This window comes from Bradysia coprophila, assembly GCF_014529535.1.
Source record: "Bradysia coprophila strain Holo2 chromosome IV unlocalized genomic scaffold, BU_Bcop_v1 contig_106, whole genome shotgun sequence".
Lineage (NCBI taxonomy): Eukaryota > Metazoa > Arthropoda > Insecta > Diptera > Sciaridae > Bradysia > Bradysia coprophila.
Genome location: NW_023503372.1, coordinates 5,307,411 through 5,332,051, shown reverse-complemented (window position 1 = coordinate 5,332,051; position 24,641 = coordinate 5,307,411). Strand labels below are relative to the sequence as shown.

The following is a 24,641-nucleotide window of genomic DNA, read 5'->3' as shown; positions in this document are numbered from 1 at the left end:
CTGCGCTACTAAGCCGTGCACAAGCATATCATCAGTATTATTACGTCTCTTCTTTACTTCTATTGAAAATTTCCAACAGATTGATACCAAATCTTTCACTTCATTAATTTTAGCATTCCCTATGTAATAGTACATTACGTCCGAGGTTCCAAATTTTTATTTTGACGAGTGGGTACGTTATGGCCCGACCCGAAGGGGAGGGCTGTATTCCCACTCGTCAAAATAAAAATTTGGAACCTCGTACGTACAGTGCTTTACGTGCTTCTGGTCGGTAAATGCGAAAAATGTACTCAACAAATTGCACGTAAAGTCTATTACAAATTGATGGGTGAACAGTTCTTCACTTTTCTTCATTTTTTTACACCCTGTCTTAACGACTTATGTTTCTTTATATCGGGAAATTATCGACTTAATGTGTATATTTGAAAGAACATATCAATTCAGAGGACACAATACTGAATGAGTGACGAATTATTGTAGAGCCGATTCAGAGTGACGAATGAGCTCCAACATTGATTTTATGGATTAACCGTTTACGAGAACTGTGAGCGTATAATGATAAGCGATGTAATCAATAAGTCTGTTACTTCTGTTGTTAAAATATTGAGCCTTTCATGGAAAATCGTTTTTGGGTTTGATTCAAATTCACTTAATTTTAACAACAAAGCATTGCTTCTAGCATTAACATAGAAAATATTGGGAGGCTGGTATCAGAATAGGTTTTGCATTTCTTTCTTACAGGCCAGGAGTCCTACTTTTTTTCGTGTGAGTCAAAACATACAACAAGTGTACTCGAACAAGTCACACAAAGTGTTTTTTTTAGTACCTGAAAATACCTGACCAGACCTGAAATTTCACTTTTCGAGCTATACGAAATTTCGTAAAAAGGGCGAACTCAGTTGAATCCAGTGCTAAGAGTACGTGGGTTGTGTCCACGCATAATGCATGAATTTGGAGGCTTTTTGACACCTGACATTCGAGTGATAATGTTAGACACAATGCATCTAATCTCATACTTCCGTCAAAGAAGAGTTTGTTGCGGTCCATTTTTTAAGTTAGAACTCCCGACAATCGTGAGTTAGCATAGTCCTCTAGCTTCTCGATGTTATCGACATCGACGTCTAAAGAAATAATGATCTCTTTTTGGTGATATCTGATGGCAAAATGTACGTTAAAACAAATGAAGTAAAAGATTTGGTATCAAAAACGTAATATTTCGAACGAAATAGTAGCATTAGATTAAATAATTATAACGCGATACGATTGACGATTCTAAAGGGCTGCGTTACGGATTTTTAATGGATGTTGGATTCCGTCTAAGGACCACTTTATTCTGAGAATCGCTCACTGAAAATAACGGCTGAATTAGGTTTGCCATATTGAAATATCCTCACTACATGACCACTGACATAGCACTTCTTCTAGCATTGTCTATGTCAGATGTCAAAAACTTCCAAACTTGTATACACTGTATACACTTGTATGGGTTGTGTGTTTTAACGGTTTTAACCCTCACGAAGACAGTTTGACTCTTCATGATATTTTCTATGTTAATGCTAGAAGCAGTGCTATGCCACTAATTAACTTCGAACCATTTTTTTTACTTTTATTATTTACAGTATAACGTCAAACAATTCTGGAATTTATCGTGTACCACAAGCAATTGAATTCAGCACTTTCTTGTCCTTAGGATGAAACTCTTGAATATTGGAAAATTCTCCGAATTCTTCAATCGTCAATCTTCTATAGACCAGTGTCTTAAGTCCGATGGCGCTTCTCGCAATCAAAATTGATCCAGGTCTCATCACGTCGTACAAATGTTTCATGATCTCCATTTTCTCGGCTTTATCAATTCCAACCAGCGCGGCTAAATAGACAAGATCGACTTCCTCAAGATCCTTTGCTGTTATTTGTAACGCAGAGCGATGTTCGACGGAAAGTCTCGATATTTTATTGATCACAATTGTGCCTAGCTCCACTGCTTCCGCAGAATGGTCGTAATTGATAATCACAGCCGATGGAGGTAAATGTTTCAATACTTCCACAGAGGTTAGAGGTAATGGGCCGGAACCGATCACAACAGCTCGATTGATGGAAACATTTCCAGCGTATATCTTCAGACTCTCCATTTCGAACTGCACCAACGACACATAGTTCTCGTAATACAAGAAATCTTCAATTGATTTCGCTCCAGATTGAACTTGACGGGCGAAATCAACTTCCAAAAAGTACTCGGCTGACGAGCATTTTTGCATAAGCTGCTGTTGATAGCCAATAATATCGTGATGAGACAAAATTGTCGAAATCGTATCGCCCTTGAGATCATCCACACAAATGAGATTGACTAGCGATGTGAATAAGGAGTTGGTAATGGGACTGGGATGCAATTTATCCTCTGGCAGGGAAACTATCTGTTCGATTACTGGCAGGATGAATTGTAGGAACTCTGGATCTGTTGTGTTATGGATTGTAGATATTATGTAGTGTGATGAGTTGGTCGGTGACATGCTGGTAATATTTTTTGGTATATTTGACGACAAACAAAGGGACGTAGTGATTTCCTTATCACAATTTCTACGGAGGATCTGAAAACGGTAGGAACAGAATAGTTTAATCTGTGGATGAAATGTGTGTCTTAGAAATCTTAGGACCTAAAGTAACGAAACAGTTGATATGATATCAGTAGAGGGCTTCTTTGGAGAGGTAGGGTTTAGCGTTAAAAGGCTCCTTTTCAACTTCGTAAAAGTGAACACAATTTCACCGAAATTTCAAAGCACGCACGGAACAGGTTAGGTCAACCTGAATTTTACCTGAAACCCGATTGAACTGAAAATGTTAGGCTGACTTGAAATAGTAATTTCGTCGATCTGTCGGGTCAGGTTTCAGTTTGACCCGAATTTGTTTTTACAAATTTGTATTCTGAAAATTCAAGTTCAACCTGAGGCCTGACCTGACAGGTTTCAGAAATTCAGGTGAAGATCAGGTCAGGGTTCTTCGAAGAAAATACCTGACCTGGACTGAAATTTCCTTTTCCGAGAATTACTAGAATTATTTATTGATACATTTTCATTGCAACCAGGTATGATCTCGTAAATATCGTTTGTGTAGACATTGCTTATATCTGCTTCTGTAACAGCAGGACATTTCTTACTTACCGTGCATTGCTGTTGACTTTGTCCAGTTGAACACAAAACAGACCTGGCTAATTCTATTTTGGTACTGAAACCAATCGTCTCACCACCTTCATATACGATCAATGGATTCCATTCAGCTTTGAAAGCCTGAAATGTTGACGAAAATGATTTTGGTAGGAGTTGAATCTCTAAAGGACTTTTGTGTCAAGTTTAGTTTCATGGGAATTGAATATTTTAAATTCATTTGTTCCTTGTTCGCCTCATCAATGTAATGGACAACTAGTGATGAAGAGACTCACCCGAAAATTACTGCCGATGATTAAAATTAGAAACACGATGTGCATTTTCTGATGCCGCTGTGGTCAACGAGTTGCGGTAATAATGCTGGAAACAGTCAGAAACAACGTATTTTAATGTCTATTGTATTAACAGCTGTTATGTAACAGAATATGACACAGTATCACATTTCGAAGTGTAAAATATTTCTTTACGTATCAAGATAACAAAGGAAGACTCTGCCTGCAAGTAACAACGTTATACGACACGTATCGTAAATAAAGTCATTATCGGGATTATCTTCTTATGTATCTACTCTACTTTAGTGTAATCTGTGGTCTTATTTTACTTCGCTCGAACCCAGAGAAGGGCAACTTTAATTTAAAACACTCAATAGAAGACAAGGTAGCAGAACACTACTGGTAGATTTTCGCTTATATTTATTTTTAATCGTGAATGAATGACCCATTTTTAAGTGGATTTGGTTTAATTAGTAAGAATTGCGTCACGATTTTTAGTTAACGGTTACTATCTGTTATATAGGGTGGGTCGATTTTACAAAATTGAAAACCCCAGCCCCATTCGTATTTTGCCGAGACTAATCTGGGCCTGGAGTTTGAACAAAAATTTCGAATATCAGCCTTAACTTGGAAGCGTGCACGATCCACCCTTAGCCTAATATGAATAATAGGTATTTGTTTACCAAGGTAAGAAAATAGAAAATTCCAACAGGCGCTAAGTTTTTTGGCTAGTGTTAAGGGAGTGCTACGAATCGCTCGAGTTAGAATTTCCTATTTTCATATATTTATGTTCTTCACATGTACGAGATGTGATTAACCAACGCACTTCAAGCAAAAGTGCTATTAATGACAGCTGTCAAATAGAGTACTTTTTGTATGAAATTTCGTCCCCCCCTCTTTTTACAGTGTAAAATTTTGTATGAAGCACTGTCAAGTTTCAGTATCCTATTTAGAGTACCACTTTTGCTTGAAGTGCGTTGGCTTAACCGTTTTTCTCCACAAAACAATAATATCAGGCTGCTACACAAGTTTTCAAAACCAAAACAATTGTGACAGTTCGGGGTAGTAAATCAATATTTTTTCCCATCTAAAAAAACGGGGGAGACATTTGTTCTCCCGAACGTCATCAGTCGAAGCGTCAACAAAAAATAATTTTCTCATTGCCTTTTGAGTGGAGAAAATCAGATTAATCACGCCGCACATATGAAATAGAATATATTATGTTGTCCAAAGCTTAGATGATGGCGTGGAGCTTCAGCTTCGAAAATTTCTTTTATAAAGTTTGTCTGTTTTTAACATCTTACACAAAGCACATTCATGCAAAATATCAAATTAAATAAAGTAACGGACTGAACTACCAGAATCAATTCAAATTGATGTCGATACCAATTTTATTGTCACTAGTTTTGGTAAGTTTAAAATGTCCTGGAACACAAACTTAAAAATTATACGGGCCCTATTCCGACATCACGAAAGATCCACTTCAAGAACGAAATAAGACTAAAGAAGAAACCAATTCTAACCTGAAGTTGATAAAGGGAGAACCTGTTTTCTAATTTTATGTTATTGTTATCATGTGATATCAATATCTGGGCCCTATATAACCGCGCTTTATTCAATTTTGACACACATACAAAAAAGTTTATTAACACAACCGATATATGTGTACTTGTGTATGTCCGGAAGTTATTTGTATCGCAAAAATATTTAGACATTGATATCTATACTCGTGGATATGTAACCAGTTTCCTACACATTACATTGGTCTTCTAGGCACATTATTAATAGGCCACATGTTTAACGCTTTTATCTCTCCAAAAATACCAAAAATTGTTTAATTATCGTTAATGTATATATACGAATACGATTCATAGACGACAAGCTCATTATTATTAGGTATTCACTATTGTGCGAGTAGTAGCTTTTGCGAATATCCAATCCGAAGAATTATAAAGTGGTTTTCGCACTATTCGCACCAGTGCACTGCAGTGCCTATATTCGCGAAAATATTTTCACGAATTTTCTCAAATTTTCACAAAAAATTTTTTTTGCGAAAATTCACGAAAATTTGATAAATTCGTGAAAATTTGAGAAAATTAATGATCAATTTGCATCAATTGGTACATGGATTTCATATTTTACGTTCTCCGGGAAGATGCTTAGAAATGAGGTACAGTGTCAATAAAAATATTTGCTATGATTTACTGACTCCGAAGTCGGACCTTCCTTTCTGAAGAAAATAGTATTTTCTCAAGGTAGAACAAACCCCTCAGGGAATGTCCAAGTCCATAAATGATGCCCACTTTTTTCAGTGGTGCAGTTAAATCTATGATAACTCGAGAACTCTATTTTTATGAAGATCCCTAATATGGGGTAAGACATTTAATTAAAATCCTACCGTAGACTAAATAGTAATAGACTAGCCCTTCATTCAAAAATTTTGTTCGAGCGCTGAAGCAAAAGTATATTTGAAATGTCTAGTACTCGAAAATCAGCGCTAACGTGGATTCGAGGGTGATCTTTCAAAAATTTGGTTTGACATTCGATCGACGTATGAATGTGTTGGTGTATTTTGTGTATTTTGTGTATTTTGTGTATTGACAGTAAAATTTCCCTACTAAATTGCAAGGCTGTATACTTTGGGGAGGTCATGCAGATCGCCATTTTATTAGATACGCGGGAACACACCTTTTCCATACAAACAAATTCACCAAAATTGAATTTGTATGGCGTGGTATTACAAAATGATGTTGGGACCTGACCCACTTCAAGCATAAGTGATACTTTAAATAGAGTACTAAAACGGGACAGTGTATCAAACAAATTTTTGAACTACAAAAAAATCTGGAAGAATTTTTCATACAGAATAGTACTCTTTGGCAGCTGTCACTCGAAGCACTTTGTCCTTGAAGTGCGTTGTGGAACCACATTTTATACGAAATACCAGTCTATATATGATTAGTCTAAAGGGTAGAACAACACACAGTTGACGTATATTTTTCGAGTTATTGATGATTCAAATGTGCTGGCAGCACTGAAAAATGTACGAATAGCCAAAGTATTTTCCAAGGCTGTAAACGTAGGTCACGCAGATACAGATATGCGGGTGACACACCACAGCTAAAGATAAAATGTTCCTTTGGAAAAAAAAGTGGAAATTGCATTTTCTCGGGCAATTTCCAACTTTTCTTAATTCGTTGAACAATAACAATTGTACCCCTCATTCCGCTCGTGATATACTTGCTATTACTATAATTGCTTTTACGTAATAATGATTGTTGTAGTACAAACGGAAGCAAGACCTATAAAGCGAAATTGTTTAAAATCGAAAGTCGAATGGAGAATTCCCGTGAAGTATCGCCAAAGTCGAATCGCCAAAAAGAAAATATTGGCGTTTCTTCACATTTTGTCGTTTCTTCACACTTTGGCGATTTTTCTTGGCGGTTCTTCACACTTTGGCAATTTTTTTTGGCGATTCGTGGGTTTCTGAGAACTTTTTAAATCGCCAAAAAAAAATCGACAAAGTGTGAAGAAACGACAAAAAAAATCGCCAAAGTGTGAAGAAACGCCAAGAAAATTCGTCAAAGTGAGAAGAAACGACAAAAAAAGTCAAATAATTGGCGTTTCTTCAAACTTTGGCGATTTTTCTTGGCGGTTCGTCAAACTTTCGCGATTTAATTTTTTCTTGGCGATTTGACTTTGGCGATACTTCACGGGAATGAATGGAGATGGAAGATACAATTTCACACGCGGAAGGAAGACTCGATAATTGTTCTCTTCATAAGTCCAATGTCATATTGGAATTTCCAATTTATGAATTCCAATAGAAGTAGTAGATTCGAAGTAACTATACTAACGAAGTTTGCTTGCTTTGCTGTCGGTGAAAAGTTAATCGAATCCATAACTCAGACAGACCTAGCTAAAGACTCGTGAATGTGGGTTCCATATTTTTTATTATTATTATTCCACAACAAAACATTAAATTAGGAAAAAAAAATGTCGACCAAATCGGACCACAAAACAAAAGAATGATCAAGTGGACACCAACCATTTCTACAAAAGAACCAATCCACCACCGGAGTACTCAGTCCTTATTTGTGGTTCAGCAAATGCCAACCAATCCGACGCATGTGACGGCAGCAATCCCATGCTGTGACACTTGTACAAAGCTAATCCAACGCATGCAATGTGCCCCAAAACGAAAACGATTTTCTGTCCGATCGTTCCGGTGCCGGATTGCTCAAACGTTTTGAATGTGGTGTGTGTCGTTGTGATGGCCGATAACGGTTTCATTAACATCATTCCAATCATCATAATCGGGAAAATCGAAATCGTTGAACCGGACATGTACATCAGTAGTAGGTTCATCGGAATTTGTTTCAATGGGCCGATGGCGACATCCCACGATTTCTTAATGATGAGATGCGTCTGTTCGGAATTTTTATTTGTAGCTTCAGTTTCCACCACTCCACCATGAATTGATGGATTGTAACCGGGCGGTGACGCTGTTTCCGATGACTTGTCTCTGAATATTAAACGAGGAAAAAATTCATAAATTAATCAGTCGAAAGACCGAGTGTCATTCATTGATTTTCTGTATAAAAAAACTGAAGTGCTCAGGTACTGCTCTCCGTTGAAGGATTTAATTTACCTGAGACTAGCTGATGGCTTTAACGACCATTTGAATTTTTTGTCTTCTGCTAAATTTTTCATTTTTATTACAAAATTCTCGTAAAAAGTAAATAAATGCGGATGACACTGATATATGGAGGCACGTAAGTGTCAAAACGATGTCAAAATGATTTCATTACACGCGACATCTGTCAACCGTATCACCAATTGTTGAAGCCAAGGTAGAAAGTAGCGCCGGAAATTTAAACACAAATTACGATTGCCAACAAAGGGTCGACATGTAGCGGTAAAATATTTCGTCAACCAAAGGTTACAAATGATACTCATATAAAGTTAAAACGACTACCAGTAACACTGAACGAAATGTGACAGATGTCAAGAAACGAGGAGAAAGAGAGTAGCAAATGGTCAATACAATTTGCGATTCAAATAAGAAAAGTGAAGCGAAAACATTAGAAAAACAAAGATTTCGACATAATCGAGCCTGATTTTAAATTTAAATTAAAAGAAATAAATTCAACGTTTTTTGTGTGTGTTTGAATATTTCGTCGTAGTTTTTAATTTAAATGCGGCAGTTGAAGAAAAAGAATCCTTGTCGCGTCAAATTATCAAAGGGTTTGTTGCGGCGACATCTTTTAAAAAATGGCTAACCGTACTCTATAGAATTTAGAAAAGACAAGTGATACCGTTATAACTCTTCAGATCACTGTTACTGCTATTTGTGATCCAGGTCTTAGTTAAAGACAAGAATTCGTAACGTTATCGACTATCACACGCATCAAACTGAATATATAGCAAACAATACACGAGCAATGATTTAAGTAGCAAAATAAAACTTGGATACAATCAAGTACTATTATCCACCCACGTTATCCGCGCCGACATTAGACCTTACCTGCTTAATACTTTCATCGAGTTTATGTGCACTAGCACTATTCTCCCATTAGAGATTTTAACTTAGTTTAAGGGGAAACAAAAACTTACTGCACAATCTTTTCGATTTTCAAAAACTTTTCCTTGTTGTTTCCTACACCCTACAACCAATGCACTGGAGAAGGATTAGGGTATCAGTTCTCTTTTCTCAATTCTACGAGTACGGTTCGACATTTTTCAAAAGGTGTCGCTGCAACAAACCCGGGTGTCAACAGAAATATATATTATGCACCTGTTGCCAAGATTGGTATTTTGACGTGTAGGACATTATTGCCCTAGCCGAAGGCGTGGGCCATAATGCCTATACGTCAAAATAACAGTCTGGCAATAGGTGCATATCATATTTTATCTGTCGAGAACAGATATATCGAGATAAACAAAAACTCCCTAGAGGGATAAGCTCGAGATTATCGTTCTAGACATATCGGCTAGGGCAATAATGTCCTACACGTCAAAATACCAATCTTGGCAACAGATGCATAATATATATAATCTTTACTCCTTGAACAGTAATTAGTTTTCAAATCGCCCTTATATCAACTTGACGATAAGAATCTTAAAAAAGTATTATGATGAAACCATAGCCATAGAGTTACACTCGAGAGATTGCATGGTGGCGCTGTCATTTTTAAACATGCCTGGGTCAAGGCTGTAAACTTTGTTTTTTTTTTTCAAATCCTAATCTCCGATTGAAAAACTGATTAATGTTCCGGTGTCCTGAGGTCGTCGCTATACGATGGTATTTTATTTGACTGAAATCCGTGAAGTAAAAAATTAAATATTTTTCTGTTGACATTGGCTTTGTTGCAGCGACATCTTTCAGTGAAATAGTGAATCGTTATCTATCGTTAGAGTTGACGTTGACATAAAATAAAGGAAAGAAAATTGATGCCGTAATCCAGAATGGAAATGTAAAATTACTTGAAAATGATCGATAATTTTCCTAATCTTTTTAAGGATGCTAAATAAAAATCGAATCCAATATGGATTTGCCGCCGTTATCATTGCCATCTATCTTCTGCTACCAAAATGACAAACCGCCATTTTTGTTATTCCAAAACGCCCGTGTCTAACTTCATTGCATTGTGTATTATTGATGAGGAAGCTGTGACATTTGTATATTCTTTATAACGGACACAGCCGGATTTTTATTAGTTAATTAAAAGTTTAGTTATTAGATCAGTGTCCACAAATTTCAGTGAAAATGAGTCAGAATAGAGATTGGAGAGTGTAAGTAAATCGGAGGGAAAATATCGTGGATTAAATATGAAAGTCAAGGCGCTTCAGTTTGAGAGTTTTCAATGGGTGTCTTCAATGGAATAGAAAATTTGTGATCGAATTTTTGTAAACTTTGAAAATTCAGCACAGTCCAACTGGTCTTTAGGGCCACAAAAATCCTGTTCAAATTCTCTAAATTGCAAAAAATGTCAAATAATATAGACTCGCATTGTTGTTTGTACGTCGTATCGTAGGTCGACAGTCATAAAAGACTTAATTTCTGGTACAATATGAATAAGTTGCGTTTGGGCTGCATAACAACAAAAGTACCGTTATCAAGCCGTTTGACAACAATAGTTCCTCTATTGTTCAACACGAAATGTTATTGTTTTCATACAGCCCATACAAACAACAATAGACAACATGGACGCCTGACAATTTAGTGACCATCGTTTCGTTTTCTATTTCCATGTTTAGGATTTTGAAAGAAATCGAGGAAGAAAAAAATTCCAAAAATGATTCCCTGGAGCTGGGCGACAGTTGGCGAGCAATGCCCCACCGAATCGAAGGCGCTACAAACAAAACAAATGGTCTCTACCGACGAAGTGCATTACCAGCTCAATCGGTGGTTCGTTGATCGAAATTCGCGTTGCATTTTGTGTTTGAAATAAACTTTTGTTCCAGAACAATTTGTACAACTTCATCATTGAGAAGCAACCGACCAATGGCAAAAAAGCAACCGATTCCGTAAAAGACGCACCAGTAACACAGCCTCTAAAATTACTGATACCGAACGTGCAAGCGATTACGCCTAAAAGTGACAAGAGCAGTGACAGTATGGATTTTTCAAAGTTTTTATCCGAACCAACTGTAAGTAACATCTCAAGCGATGTCGCAATGTCGATACAGTTAACAATTTTCTTCCACAGGACGGTCATAAAGCCGTCACAAGTACCCCATATCCAGTTCGTCAGACAGATGCTAATAAATCTCCAAGAGGAACGATGAATGTGCAACGTAACGTTGCCGATTCACCAAATAAATTGTTTGTGCCGGCACCGACCCGAATACCCATAAGTACGCCGCGTACGTCCAGGCTCCCAAGTGATGCGGACCGACGTGCGAAACAGCCCAGTGATCGAAAGAAAATGCCGAGTCCAACGTCGGTCGTCTCATCGACTGTTCACATTGTTAGCGATGACGAAGAATCCGACGCAGCAAAGTCACCAGAGCAGCAAATCCGTGCGCCAAGCAATCGGATATTGGCTGTGACCGAAGATGCTGATCAGAATCGGCCACCCATTGACGAAGACCAACAAAAACAGGATGCTGGTACGAACAATGCAGATGAAGCAGTTTTTCGACGCCCAGATGTGGTCAGACGACCGCTGGTCAAGCCAATTAAATTGGAGCTGGATGATGATCAGTCGAAAATGTCAAATTCTCAGCGAAACAAGAAACCGAAATCAATGGTAGGCTCACGGTGACGTCTGCTTTCTTCACAGTTCACTTCACATTCTAATCTCATTTCAGATGAATCCGTTGCTTGAAAGTTATATCAAAGTCGGTGAGTCGATTAATAACCGAACGAACAGTATACCGCTGGAGAATTCCTCATCATCGTCGCGACGGAGATTGTATAAAAAGGGAGACTCTTGCAATGAGGAGGACATATTAAAGGATGTCGTACCACTTGAGCAGCCGTCTTTTGTCTTGAATCCGGTATCAGCAGGCGATAATGGAACGTTTACAAAAGCGAAATCAATTTCAGCTCAATCGAATGCAGTCGAAGGTGACACGAATACTGGAAGTGATGCAATAGTCGAGACGGCGGTCCAAGATCCGAAAGCAACAGATGAGCCTCAACCACAAGCAAAAGAAAGTGCGGCACCGCCACAGTCTGGAACGGAACAGAATAACATTATAAACCGCACCTTCGACTGTGAACCAGAATATCTAAGTCCACTAAGTGATGATGGTGACGAATCCACGAGTGATGGACAAAATCAGAGCGCCATTTCGAATGAAAGTGAATCGAATGATGGTGGTCGAAAATCCCTACACGCTCCCGCGAAAAGTGATGCCCCATCAAACGATGACGTTGCAGAATCCACGAATGATGTACAAAGCGCCACCGCGAATAAGAAACAAGTCGATGATGCGGAGAATAATCTTCCCAAAGCAAACAGTAGTGACCAACAGAATCATATGTCAGCGAAACATAGCAGCAAGCAAGTTCTTGCAGAAATTCTAGGAGATTGGTCAGATACGGTTAAACCAACAAACGATAAAGATGGTGTTGATCCTTCCATGTCTAACGATTCAGATAGCGAAGTCCATTCATCGGATATCAAGCAACCGTCAACGGAATCAAAAGTTCGGCAGGCTCGTTCACAAAGTAAGAAAAGTCAAAACACCGGTACGGCCTCTTCGAAAACAAGGCGAAGAGGAGCAGTACGCTCAGACTTGAAACAAATAGATGAGGATCGGGAAACGGATGAAGATGAACTTTCTACGACATCAGCGATTGTCCGCAACGAGACTAGAAACGCTTCTCATGCAAATAAAGGTAATAAACGGACAGGAACACAAGTGTCTACGAAAACAAAAAACGAATCAGCTCACTCAGCACAACAAGAAGTTGCGGAGATTGAATATTCTGATTCAGATGGCGATGAACAAATCGCGGAGGAGCCATCCATCATTAAATTGCCTCGTACGAAAAAGCAACAACGAGATGCGGCGAAGTCTCGATCGAAGAAGGAAGATATTGAGACTGCTGGCAACGAAGTGGCGTTACGATCAAAATCCAAAAGAAAGCCCGTAGCCAATGGAAGCGATACGGATACGATAACAACATCTAAAGCCAGAGAGAAAAAGACCCGTGATGAAGATGATGTGTTGGGAACCGATGATGAGACTGAAGATGTGTTGCCAGGTAAACCTAAGGGAAGACAGACAAGACAGAAAGACTTCAATGTCGAAGATGATGTGATTGAAGCCGATGGAAGAAAAACGAAGTTGGTCGCAACATCTAAAGGCAAAAAAACCAATGCTGATGTGAAGGGAACCAATGTGATTGATCCGGAACTGGCCACTACATCTAAGGGCAAAGAGAAAAAGAAACGTAAAAATGCTGAAGAGGATGAAATCGAAGCGGAACCGGCCACAACATCTAAGGGCAAGGAGAAAAAGAAACGCGGAAATGCCGAAGAGGATGTGCCGGGAGAGGATGGAATTGAAACGGAACCGACCACAACATCTAAAAGAAATCGAAGAAACAAACGTGGAAATGCCGACGATGATGTGCCGGAAGAGGTTGGAATCGAAGCGGAACCGGCCACAACATCTAAGGGCAAGGAGAAAAAGAAACGCGGAAATGCCGAAGAGGATGTGCCGGAAGAGTATGGAATTGAAACGGAACCGACCACAACATCTAAAAGAAATCAAAGAAACAAACGTGGAACTACCGAAGATGATGTGTCGGACGAGGATGGAATCGAAGCGGAACCGGCCACAACATCTAAAATAAATCAACGAAAGAGACGTGGAAATACCGAAAATGATGTGGCGGAAGCTGTTGAAACGGAATCGAAACTGGTCAAAACATCGAAAGGCAAGGAGAAAAGGAAACGTGAAAACTCCGAAGAGGGTGTGCCAGAAGATGATGGAATCGAAGCGGAGCCCACCTTTAAAGGAAATCAAAAAAAGAAGAAACTTGGAACCGTAGATGATGTAGCGGGGACCGAATTGGCCGCAGCGTCTAAAAGCAAGGGGAAAAAGAAACGCTCAAATGCCGAAGATGAAGTGACAGAAAGCGATGTGAATGAGGCGGCATTGCCGAAAACGTCTCAACCAAAAACAAGAAAGAAAAATTTAGATGCCGAAGACAACACAACTGAAGAACGTGACGAGCCTCAAATCGAAATTGACGATTCTCCGGCACGAGTACGTTCAACGCCCAAACCAAATGTCCGAAAGTCTCAAAAGCGAAAGCACCAATCCATTGCGGACGCAAGGAGTCAATCGAACGATCAACGTGGCAATTTCTCGAGCAGAATCGATGGATCGATGGCGACGAAACGCAGAAAGTTGTCAAGATGGGAACGGAAGAGGGAAAGTCATTGTTTCTACAACTCATTGAAGCCCAGAGAAGTCGGTAAGTTGATGGCAACGCAAATTTAATGAAAATCATTTCTGAAAATTTACTTATTTAGTTCCAGGCGTCAGACAGTCTACCAGAGAAAGACGTATGCCGACTAGCAATCTTCTGTTTGCGGTACCGATATCAGCAAATTCATCGAATCGGTCGGCATTGCAAAGACAGAATGGCAGAACAGTTCAACCTAAAATGGTGAGACTCTCTGTTACCAAAATGTAGCAGTTTCGATGCTAAAAAAAATAATATTTTTTCGACAGCGTCTTACTCAATCCGCCAATGGTGATGGGGAAAATGTTTTCTCCATGTTGCTAAACGGTTCAATGGATAAAGAACCGCCGCTAATCACTAACTTGGATGGAATCGGTAATTATACATTTTCCAAATTCGTTGCAAGTTCACCAGCTAATCTGTCGATTCATTCTGGACACTAGAAATTACGCAAGGATTCCACAAAACGGTTAAGAACAATCTGGTCATTCATCACATACCCGGCGAAACCGGCCCATCGTATGGATACTTCACGTTGGAACCGGGAATGGTGAAACGGCCGTGTCGCATTTCATGGAATTTGGTAAGAGTTTGCGTCCGAACGATCGTATTGCCATGGAAAATAAAAAAAAAATGATTTCGCTTGCAGCACATACACGTTGTGTCGGGACCAATTCATATCTTTACGAATGGCAAAAGCGAGCAGATGGTAACCGGTTCGTTTGCGTCGTTACACAGTGGTGAGTTTTTGTTGTTTTTGTACGCAAGACAGTGGGTTCTTTGAAGACAAGGAAAACTGATTTTTGACTTTGCTCATACATTTCACTCCTAATTTTCGAAACATCCAAAACGTTATTCATCGGAATTTCACAATGTTAAAAATTCGCAATTTCGCTTGGCTTTGGCCAAAGGTTGGCCAAAAATACATTTGTGAGTTCGATCATTGTCGCTGGGTGGATACTGCTATGTAATGTTCAACTTTCGCATGGGGCAGGCAGTAAAGAGATTTTCTGAATATCTCTCATTTTCGTGATAATTTCCGCGGCATGAACATATTTTTGAAATCTATCATTGAGATGATGTATCGGATTAAAATTCGAAGGACTAGATTTTTGCGTTGCTTAAATTAAAACGGAGAGATGGCCAATAAGTTGAAATTAAATAAGGAGCAATGAACTTTTTGAAAATTTGTTGCCTACATTTAGGCGGGAAATGTTCGTTTTTTGATGATTTCTCTGCACCAAAATATTTTTTTTGAAAACATGAAACCCTTAAAGTACGTAAAAATGTGTTACTTTTAAAGGAAAAATGGTTGAGTCATAAGCTCACTTGGAGAAACATGTTTAGATTCCATAAATTTACACAATCTGCAAAGATTTCTCCAAGTGGGATAAGTTATCACCCGCAAACCAATTTTTCCTTTCAAAGTAACACATTTTTGCGTACTTCAATGGTTTCATTTAAAAAGAAATATTTTGGTTCAGATAAATCATCAAAAAACGAACATTTTCCCGCCTAAATGTGGGCTACAAATTTGCAAAGGGTCCATTGCTCTTAAGAGTCATCGGTGCTTCCGCAATAACGGTGTTCAAAATAAAAGTAGTTTTGTTGCAGTAGTTTGACCAAACTGAGCAGTTTATGAAAATTTCCTTAAACTGCTCACTTTTCTCAGAGCTGGTCAAACGACTACAACCAAATGTATTTTCTGTTGAAAGCTAACACATTCGTGGTCGGACATGGTCATACATTTTTGAAAAAAGGATTCTGATAGAAAGATATCATCAAAAATGAAATATGAGGCACACAAATGTAGGCTACAATTTTAGCTAAGTACCGGTGCCTCTTAAACAGGCCTCGTATAATGTCTGCTATGCAACCGTGAAAACCGTTTCCATAACAGCAGTGAACATGTAGCAATTATTCGCACATCAAAGTTTTCCTCATGAGTTTAAAACTCGTGGCTGACCTTCATTGACCTTCAGCCAAGGAGAGTTATGAGACTTAGAGAGTCACGAGAAGTACGAATCTTTGGAACTACTGTTGCTCAAGAGTTTTTAGTATCTGAGAAATACCGAGCGGTAGATGATCGATGATTATGGGTGCAAAAGGATTTTCTGTACAAAAATCCTCAGAGGATCTTACGGTTTTTCAAAGATTTTCAAGGAACGTAGCTATTTTTTCGAATTATGTATTTTCTTTGATTTTTCAGTATTTTCTGTTCTGTGGATTTTATTAAAGGATTTTTGAGGATTTTCGACAAATTTAAGGATTTCATTTTCAAAAGGATTTTCCAATTGAGTTCAAGAGGATTTTCGTTGTTAAAAATAAAAATGACGGGGGGTTACGGTCCTGAACCAACTTCTAACAATTCATTGATTCATACTCATAGTTCGTCAGATTAGTCGAGTTTGGATAATTATTTGCCAATTTTACCAATTTTATTTGACAATAACTCTCCTTGTCCTCGTTTTGGCTGGGTTTTGACAATTCAGAGAATCGATACCAAGAGCCATTGTAGTTGAAAACTGATAAAAATGAAGCTTCTAAACCATCACAAAATATTTCGAGATGAGGGTTCTTCAGTAGCCGTTTGTGTTGCAACTCCGTTTCATGTATGTTTAATGTCTAGGTTTATGTGGAGCAGTTCGTCAAACTAGTTGTAAGTAATTAGTGGTTTCACTTCAATTAATAAAATGTTCTCTTGCCCACAGGTACAAAATACAGTTTACGAAATGACGGTGAAAACTCGGCATTGGTATTCTTCAGCCAACAGGCGAACGAGCAACCTAAGATCGATTAGTTCAGTCTACATAATGGCTACAAATGAATTACGAAATGAAAAAAATATTTTGAAAAAAAATTTAATTTTGCAAAATAACGCGCTGTACAGAACATATTTTTGATTACAATCACAAAGGTTAAAATGGAAGTATTTTCTTAACGTCCGCACTGCATTAATCCACTCTAAGCCACCAAATTCTCTTTACTTACGCCAACAATTGCTGGTTTTTCTATCACAGACGATGTATCCACTTCATTTCCCTCCATATTTTTCACTTTCGGCCGTTCTTTGCTGTGCCAAATGCCATATGTGAAATAGATGACCAGTCCAATAGCAATCCATATGAGAAATCGTACCCATGTCATGTAGTCCAACATCATCATCAAATAGAAATTGACCAGAATCGATATACCCGGCAACCAGGGCACAAATGGTACGCTAAAGCTAAGCTCCTTCGCCGACATCGGCTGTCGCTTGATCACCACCAACGATGCGACAATCAAAACGACCGTGATCGATAGCAGTAGTATGGCGTACCACGATCCACTGGCCAATTCGTCTTCCAACTGCGTTACAATGACACCGAACACTAAGCACCAAATGCAATATAGAGTCACGGTCCATGTCACTATTGCTGCTGATGCTCGGGTGGGTGCCTTGTGTTTGTGCGAATTCCACAGATGTCCGACCCAGGAGTTTTCGTCATTTGATGGTTGATCGTCGTCGACTTCAAAGCTGAAGAAATGAAGCTGTTAATCGTGAAATAGAGAATGTTTTGAATTTATAAGTACCGTAGCAGAAGGACACAAGCTGCTACTATTGAGTACGCTAGCAATGTACCTAGAATTGATAATTGATTACTGAGACCGTTGAGCTAATTGTATTGTGCTAGATGAAATTACCTATAGACATCATGCTGACTAGCTGTGTCAAGTTAAAAATTGCAGCCAGCAGTCCTGTCGAAATAGACGGTTTTAGAGAATCTTAGAAACAGCATGCAAAAGAGTGCGAGCGTTGGTTTGGGTCATCGACAAAGGATGTCCACACTCCAAACCCTTCATGTGGACCTTCTCTACAGACGGCACCAAATCTTTGATCTTTTATTTCATCATAAATCCACTAACCTGTCAATAAGCCTGCAAGCAAGGTGCCGTACATCGGAGTTTTAAATCTCTTACTAATTCGTCCCATGAACTCAAATATTAGACCGTCCGAACTCATTGCATAGATGACTCTTGGAAGTGGAAACATTGAGCCCATCAAACTCGCACATAGTCCGAATATGGCACCAAACGAAACGATGTACTCGGCTGTTGACCAATTAAATTTCTTGAAAGCGTGCGGCAATGGAGCATTTTCATTTTGGTCGTAGTACGGCAGCATCATTGTCAGCACCGTTGACATCGAGAAATATGCCAGAAAGATGACGAACAGTGAAACAATCACCGACAGTGGAATGGACTTTTTAGGGTTTTTCGTTTCTTCGCCAGCTGTGGCTATCACGTCGAAGCTGCAGAATGAAATTATATCTGGCTTCCCCCGTCTTACACAAATTTTAAAATTCTACAAACCCGATAAAGCCGTAGAAACAAATCGCAGCTCCTCTAATAATACCACCGATACCATACGGTGCAAATCCTCCCGTTCCAAAATCGGTACCATTTTTCGGTACCTGATCTTCCGGAATCGACCAATTACTCGGAGTGGCCAGTATGCTACCAGCAACCACTACAAACAACACCACACCAAGATTACAAATCGTAAAGATGTTGTTAATGAACGACGATTCCTTTGCACCGAATGCCAATGCCACTGAAATACGTTATTGATTCAATATTTGATTAACCAATAACACGAGTCTAGAGTCGCACTTACTAGCAAAGACAAGAGTTGCACCTAGAGCCAGAAAATCGGGATATGATGACAATCCATTGACATACATTGGCATAACAGATAGAAAGTATTGGCTGATTTTTTCATCAACGAGAGCATCGATGTATGTGCTAAGTGCTTTGACAACCGAAGCCGATCCTGCAAATTCAGAAGGTTAGTTATTATTTGTGTAACGCTTTAGTCATCTGTCATCTGCATACAGACGACGAGAATGATCAATGAGCTATGGCAGGGCCTATTTTAAGGAAATTAAATTTCCAAAAATTCTTCAATTTTTTCATCACTTTTCGTCATTTTATCTAAAAACACAACAGATTACATCGTGTAAATGTTGTTTTTACTGCCTTTTTAGTTGTTTTTCATGTCTTTGAGCTTAACTGATTACTTTGGAATGAGATCTAACATGAAACAAAATTTTGAAATTTTAAGAATTTTCGTGAAATTTTGGAAATTTTTGGAAATTAAATTCTTTAAATTAGGCCCTGAGCTATGGATAGTGTTTTCGTTAATAGAGCCGCATCTAGCATATTCAGTCCCCTGGACTATTCATCTCTCTAGCGCCCTTTTTTTTGCCAGTATCGATTTCTCGAAAATAGGCCCTGACTGGCACTTCCAACAACAGAAGTAATAGATCTAATGATTACGCTTGCTGCTTGTTTGTCAAAAATAACATTTCGTCTGAGTAATAGCCACAAATACTTGAAAACCGAGCTAACAGATTCAGATAACACATGTATTGTTATGAGTGTTCCTGAATTTTATCAATCGAATTATTTACACATTCTCAAATCAGCGAATGAATATACCTATCAAATGGTGATCTACTTTATCGAACAACGTCACCTCAAAGTGTTATCATTTACGCAATTAATTGACGATTCAACCCAGAGAATTATTTGCATAAACTTTGTTGCAAATTGCTCTCCGGTCTAATTAGGTTAACCTTTCGCAGACGGGTTGGTTTTCAGCAGTAATGAACTAAAAGATTTCGAGAGAAAAGGATGGAGAAGCAAATCAGTCGATGACGTGTTCACCGTCTTCGTTGGTTAGGAATGCTCACGCTTTTTAGAATGAACAAAGTAATCTCGAAATAGTAGATTACTGCATCAACGAAGTGCTTGATATTTTGGATCCAGATGTAGAAGTATCCGAGGACTTCAGTCCCACCTACTTTTACTCATCGTAGTACGAATATCAAATTAGTTCTCGTGGTTCTCGTGTACTTTTGACAGTTTTTCTTTGATCAACACTCAACACTGCGGGGAAAAACTTAACCGTAAGACTTTTTATAGATTTTAAGTACAGCTGAAGGAAATTCACTACGCCTAATTGTATTTCGGAATCATTTTGTTTTTGTCTAAAAAGCCTCTTGAGAATAGGTTGTGAATGAAAGCGTGAACACTGCTCATCATAGACCATTTATGTAGCCTGATTTCAATAAACTGATGTAAAATCTTTTACTTCATTTTGTTTCAACACGATTTTTCGAAAGGACTGTATGGATCAGTCACATATCATATCATCACTTATTTTTGTCGTTCCGTCCAGAAACGACTTCTTCGTATGCATTTTCATACCACAAGGAATATCACTAGTAAATTTACCGAATCATTAGTTTTACCACACATGTGACCATAATGACCAGGTTGCCCTTTTGAAGACAAATATTATTTTTAGGAAAGTTTTTGAATCAGTTACTTGATTTGATCTAACAAATCGAACAAACTTCCGACAGATTCAACCGAATCTGCTACTTTATTTGTTTTAAAATTCATTTCGTTATACAAGGCAAATGTTTCCGATATCAGATGATAAAGGTGGAAATGATCGAATCTTTAGATTTTGCCTTAATAAATACAACTTTTCAGTTTTATTCGGTAAACTTATATCGCTGCCATATAACTCGAATGTCAGACGTTAAAGAGACGCCACATTCTGAAACATGTACGTGATACGTGTCCACATTCATGTGTTAGCAAATCCAATTCATTCACCACCACCCTCCAAAAATGTTCCATGTTAATGCTAGGAGCAGTGGTATGGTAAAATCGAAAATCTCTAAAATCGCATCTTGTGACCCGTACTTATAATCAATGTATTATGAAAAACCGCAGAAATTCCGTAGTGTAATAGTTCATATTTGAGTTGTATGGCTTCTGCGATAATAGCAGGACAACAGAGACAGAGAAGCAGTACCTATTTATGGGAAATTCATTTTCACAAATATAGGCCATGCAGAGAAGATATTATAATGTAAGCAATGATCACATGTAATGATGTCCTTATACCAGCAAATTTAAGAGATTTTGCATTAGTTTAGTGAAATGACTTAGATCAAAAGAAGTAAAAGATTCGATAATGTTAATAGATATGCCCTCCTTGAAAAGTTTCCAGACCTTTTCATAAGGAGCACAGAAGTCAGAAATCTTTTTGGTAAACGCGGGTTTACTTCTATTACTTCTTTGAACCTCTTCTTTATCTCATACTAAACGTTCTCCTCGGCCTCAGTAATCTGACTGTTTCAGTTTGAGCTTGATTTAAAATGTGAAAACTGTTACTAACGAAGTAACATGTTACCATTGAACTAATTACGACAGGGTTCGAAGTACGAACTAGCAACCTTGTAGACTTGAAATAGCAACATTTGATTTGTTATAACTCTGAAGTTTTAGAAAATGTTTTGAGTAAAAAAATTCAACGAATTGCAAACGTAGTACTCACCAATTCCGTACTCCAAAATCAAATTCCATCCAATTAAAAAAGCAACAAACTCGCCAATGGTTACATAACTATAAATGTATGCCGAACCAGCCTTCGGCACTCTCGATCCGAATTCGGCATAACATAAACCTGCCATCACAGAAGCTATGGCTGCTATCAAAAAACTAATAACTATGGCAGGTCCCGATGAAAATTTCGACACTTCACCAGCCAATACATAAATTCCGACACCCAACGTACTACCGATGCCTAATGCAGTAAGATCTATTGTACTCAATACCTTGGCCAATTGAGTCTGTTTATTTTCGACCAAAGGTTTTTTACGCGCAAACGTCTGATAAATTTTCATTTTCAATTTTTCTTTTAACTTCTAACCAAACGAATCGAATTCAAAATCAGTTCTTCTCTCGTTAAACGTTGTGCGACCAATAATGATGATAAAATGTTTTTACCAATTTTATAGCGTAATCCGTGTCAGTCAATACATCGAATATTTAAACCGTATAACCTATCTGTTAGCGATAACAATGAAATTATTATCAGCTGTTTATTGGTGATAATAGCCTTGCAATCCGACGAATTGAGCTTTTCTAATACGCCGACGACGTGTGTGAATGGAAATTTGACGAGCAAGAAGTAACGTTGGCTCGCATTTCTAGTATAGCGCCAAGTAGCCAACACGAGTAGCTAAATTTTTCGAGATTTGATTTACGCTGGAGATGGTGTGAGATACGAAAGGTAGATAGACCTTTGATACTGAAGAGTTATTTGGTTGGAGTAAAATTATTATGCTTTCCGTACGGACCAAACTAGATTCAGAAAATTATATTAAATTAGATTTGAATTATATTATTTTGAAGCAAAGATGTCACACCCGAAAGGACTATCGTAGAGCTCAAAACTTGTGTTATACTAAATGGTCAAAACGTGTGCTAAAACTGGTGAAGTAGTAGATTTGACACCCATCTGTTAAAAATGCGCAGACTGGCGATGCCCTAAACCAAATTCAAACCAAAACGAACACATTCACCTCTTAACATCAATTGATTTTAAAAATGTGAATTCCATCACAGCACAGCAATTAAATGATCAACACACTTTCGGTTTAACACCTCACACAAAGTTTACAGAAATTCAAACAACTAATTGTTACATGTGTAAAGGTATATTCCTTATCGCTCTGTTATTGATAATTGTGATTGCCTGTAAAATGGATTTAAATAATGATATTGTATGCGGTTGTAGTCGCGCATGTATTACCAGTATATTAAATTATTAATAATCAATTGTTAGCTAGACAGACAAGTTGGAGATGTTTTATGTTTTTATAATGATACTGGCGTTCATTATTAGGTGTGTAAGTCAGGTGTGTGTATATACTAACAAGATATGTAAGTGAATTAGGGCTTATCAATACACTACAAAGTTATACTTGCTCAATAAATTGTTTTTGAGTTGTTTGGTTGTCTGGTTTATAATTTAATGTTGTCAGGTACTTACAGAAATGTAGTCTAGTCCAGATAAAGTCAGACCGTTTTTTGTACCCTTGATGTTACCATCACATCAATTTATATTGCAAATTTAATATTGTTGGTTCCGGTACAGTGAGTGGAATCAAAAATCGTATGTACTTGTACGTGCGGGATGGCGGAGCCGCTATAATTATTAAATGTCTGAAGTGGTGCAAAAGAATTGTGTTGAAATTAATTTTCGATGAAATTAGGTCTCGATGCAATTGGGAAACCACAATCAGATCATTTTAAGTTCAAACAATGATGTACGCTGAGTACAGTATTAAGCAGTAGTTCAAAGCAGCGAGCGGAGCACTCGAAATTGCTTAAAGGTTTGGGTAAAGTGAATCCAATACGTAACAACGTATCATCAAGACACTAGTTTTCATCTCGACGCGACTCTAGGCTACTGCTGACATCTAGACTTATCTAGATAGAAGAAGCAAACAGGTGTCAACTTAAAAACTATTGTATTCCGGAAGTCATCATCCTGTTGCCAAATTGTAAATAAGAGCATGAATTTGGACAAAAAATCATTGTAGTGAATGAAAGTCAGTTGTATCGAATCTTATACTGCAAAAGCGCAACTTACAGGAGAGTGTAAACGAGTATGCAAAGACCAGAGTTGTTCTTAAAAGTTGTCTACCCATCTCCGACTCCGAGATTAACAAGCGAATAATGTTTTACTGCCAAGGTATCCTTCAGTTTTGTATAATGTATAAGTTGGTGCAAGAAGAGCTGTTACTACACAACATCTAGTCTAGACAGAAGAGAAAAGTTTTCAGTGGAACCTTTATTTGTTGAATCAATTTGTGGAATATACTGAAGAAAAAAACTTCTCGTAAGCTTCTTCAAATTTATCATTTTTAAGCATAACCTGAACGCAGTTACACAAACGAAATATTCAGGTTTTTTCCTAATTAAATGGGAGACTGAATGAGTTTCAGCTTCAGCTGCTATTAAAACACTCCCTATTCATGATAATTGCGCTATTGAAGCACTCACTTCACGTTGATTTATTCTTCTTTAGAACTGGCAATTTATTGTTAATTTAAGCAGAACACAAAACAAGCATTACTCATTTGTTGTTGTTGATCAATTAAGTTACTTGCACTTTTTTATATAAAAGATTTCTGATCAGGTTTCACATCTCAAAAAAAGTCCAACAAAAAACGTAAATGATTTAGGTCAATAACCACAAAAAATTCGTCAAAAAAACTTAAATGTTAACGGAACGTTTCACACACTATCAACGGTCCGAAGAATCACGTACACACAAGGTAGATAATAGTCTCTGTTTGAAGAAATCTTGCTAACAAATTCGAGGAACATTTTCGTTGGTTTCTTTGTTTTATGTTATAGATTACTGTA

At 37.9% G+C, this 24,641-nt stretch overlaps 4 protein-coding genes across 9 annotated transcripts; 1 reads left to right on the top strand and 3 right to left on the bottom strand.

The window, feature by feature from the left end:
- Positions 1-1,466: 1,466 nt before the first annotated feature.
- On the bottom strand, positions 1,467-4,912 carry LOC119070648 (nicotianamine synthase 1-like). 3 transcript variants are annotated; one of them, XM_037175079.1, is made up of 4 exons: positions 4,781-4,912; positions 3,434-3,518; positions 3,156-3,281; positions 1,467-2,585 (listed from the first exon to the last, which is right to left on the bottom strand). In XM_037175079.1, the coding sequence occupies exons 2-4, from the start codon at positions 3,476-3,478 to the stop codon at positions 1,644-1,646; spliced, it is 1,113 nt and encodes a 370-aa protein (XP_037030974.1). In that variant the 5' UTR covers positions 3,479-3,518; positions 4,781-4,912; the 3' UTR covers positions 1,467-1,643. The 3 variants fall into 3 exon arrangements, with proteins under 3 accessions (XP_037030974.1, XP_037030973.1, XP_037030972.1); XM_037175078.1 differs by having other exon boundaries at positions 4,789-4,912; XM_037175077.1 differs by lacking the exon at positions 4,781-4,912 and having other exon boundaries at positions 3,434-3,599.
- A 2,452-nt stretch (positions 4,913-7,364) lies between these two features.
- Positions 7,365-8,228, bottom strand: LOC119070641 (ER membrane protein complex subunit 4). The gene is made up of 2 exons (XM_037175070.1): positions 8,082-8,228; positions 7,365-7,955 (listed from the first exon to the last, which is right to left on the bottom strand). Exons 1-2 carry the CDS (start codon positions 8,141-8,143, stop codon positions 7,484-7,486), a joined length of 534 nt encoding a protein of 177 aa, XP_037030965.1. The 5' UTR covers positions 8,144-8,228; the 3' UTR covers positions 7,365-7,483.
- A 1,843-nt stretch (positions 8,229-10,071) lies between these two features.
- On the top strand, positions 10,072-17,272 carry LOC119070683 (WASH complex subunit 2-like). Of its 4 annotated transcripts, none has more exons than XM_037175130.1 (12): positions 10,072-10,225; positions 10,691-10,841; positions 10,898-11,083; positions 11,143-11,437; positions 11,486-11,685; positions 11,747-13,695; positions 13,936-14,372; positions 14,431-14,567; positions 14,633-14,738; positions 14,807-14,946; positions 15,013-15,103; positions 17,075-17,272. In XM_037175130.1, the coding sequence occupies exons 1-12, from the start codon at positions 10,200-10,202 to the stop codon at positions 17,161-17,163; spliced, it is 3,807 nt and encodes a 1,268-aa protein (XP_037031025.1). In that variant the 5' UTR covers positions 10,072-10,199; the 3' UTR covers positions 17,164-17,272. The 4 variants fall into 4 exon arrangements, with proteins under 4 accessions (XP_037031025.1, XP_037031026.1, XP_037031024.1 ...); XM_037175131.1 differs by having other exon boundaries at positions 11,143-11,685; positions 11,747-13,207; positions 13,349-13,695; XM_037175129.1 differs by having other exon boundaries at positions 11,143-11,685; positions 11,747-13,655; positions 13,911-14,372.
- On the bottom strand, positions 17,212-22,189 carry LOC119070684 (cationic amino acid transporter 2). Its single transcript, XM_037175132.1, has 7 exons — positions 21,760-22,189; positions 19,021-19,176; positions 18,717-18,957; positions 18,270-18,655; positions 18,048-18,101; positions 17,937-17,985; positions 17,212-17,880 (listed from the first exon to the last, which is right to left on the bottom strand). The coding sequence occupies exons 1-7, from the start codon at positions 22,106-22,108 to the stop codon at positions 17,328-17,330; spliced, it is 1,788 nt and encodes a 595-aa protein (XP_037031027.1). The 5' UTR covers positions 22,109-22,189; the 3' UTR covers positions 17,212-17,327.
- Between the last annotated feature and the right edge of the window lie 2,452 nt (positions 22,190-24,641).

Excerpts from the sequence above, each read along its gene's own strand:
- LOC119070641 (XM_037175070.1), bottom strand. The coding sequence starts at position 8,143 with ATGAAAAATTTAGCAGAAGACAAAAAATTCAAATGGTCGTTAAAGCCA. Across the intron at positions 7,956-8,081 it reads AAGCCATCAGCTAGTCTCAG|AGACAAGTCATCGGAAACAG; the intron begins GTAAATTAAATC and ends TTTAATATTCAG.
- LOC119070684 (XM_037175132.1), bottom strand. The coding sequence starts at position 22,108 with ATGAAAATTTATCAGACGTTTGCGCGTAAAAAACCTTTGGTCGAAAAT. Across the intron at positions 19,177-21,759 it reads GATTTTGGAGTACGGAATTG|GATCGGCTTCGGTTGTCAAA; the intron begins GTGAGTACTACG and ends CTGAATTTGCAG. Across the intron at positions 17,881-17,936 it reads GCTTGTGTCCTTCTGCTACG|CTTTGAAGTCGACGACGATC; the intron begins GTACTTATAAAT and ends TCATTTCTTCAG.
- LOC119070648 (XM_037175079.1), bottom strand. The coding sequence starts at position 3,478 with ATGCACATCGTGTTTCTAATTTTAATCATCGGCAGTAATTTTCGG. Across the intron at positions 3,282-3,433 it reads TCATCGGCAGTAATTTTCGG|GCTTTCAAAGCTGAATGGAA; the intron begins GTGAGTCTCTTC and ends TCAACATTTCAG. Across the intron at positions 2,586-3,155 it reads AAAGTCAACAGCAATGCACG|ATCCTCCGTAGAAATTGTGA; the intron begins GTAAGTAAGAAA and ends TACCGTTTTCAG.
- LOC119070683 (XM_037175128.1), top strand. The coding sequence starts at position 10,200 with ATGAGTCAGAATAGAGATTGGAGAGT. Across the intron at positions 14,373-14,430 it reads ATTGAAGCCCAGAGAAGTCG|TTCCAGGCGTCAGACAGTCT; the intron begins GTAAGTTGATGG and ends TTACTTATTTAG. Across the intron at positions 14,739-14,806 it reads CACTAACTTGGATGGAATCG|AAATTACGCAAGGATTCCAC; the intron begins GTAATTATACAT and ends TCTGGACACTAG.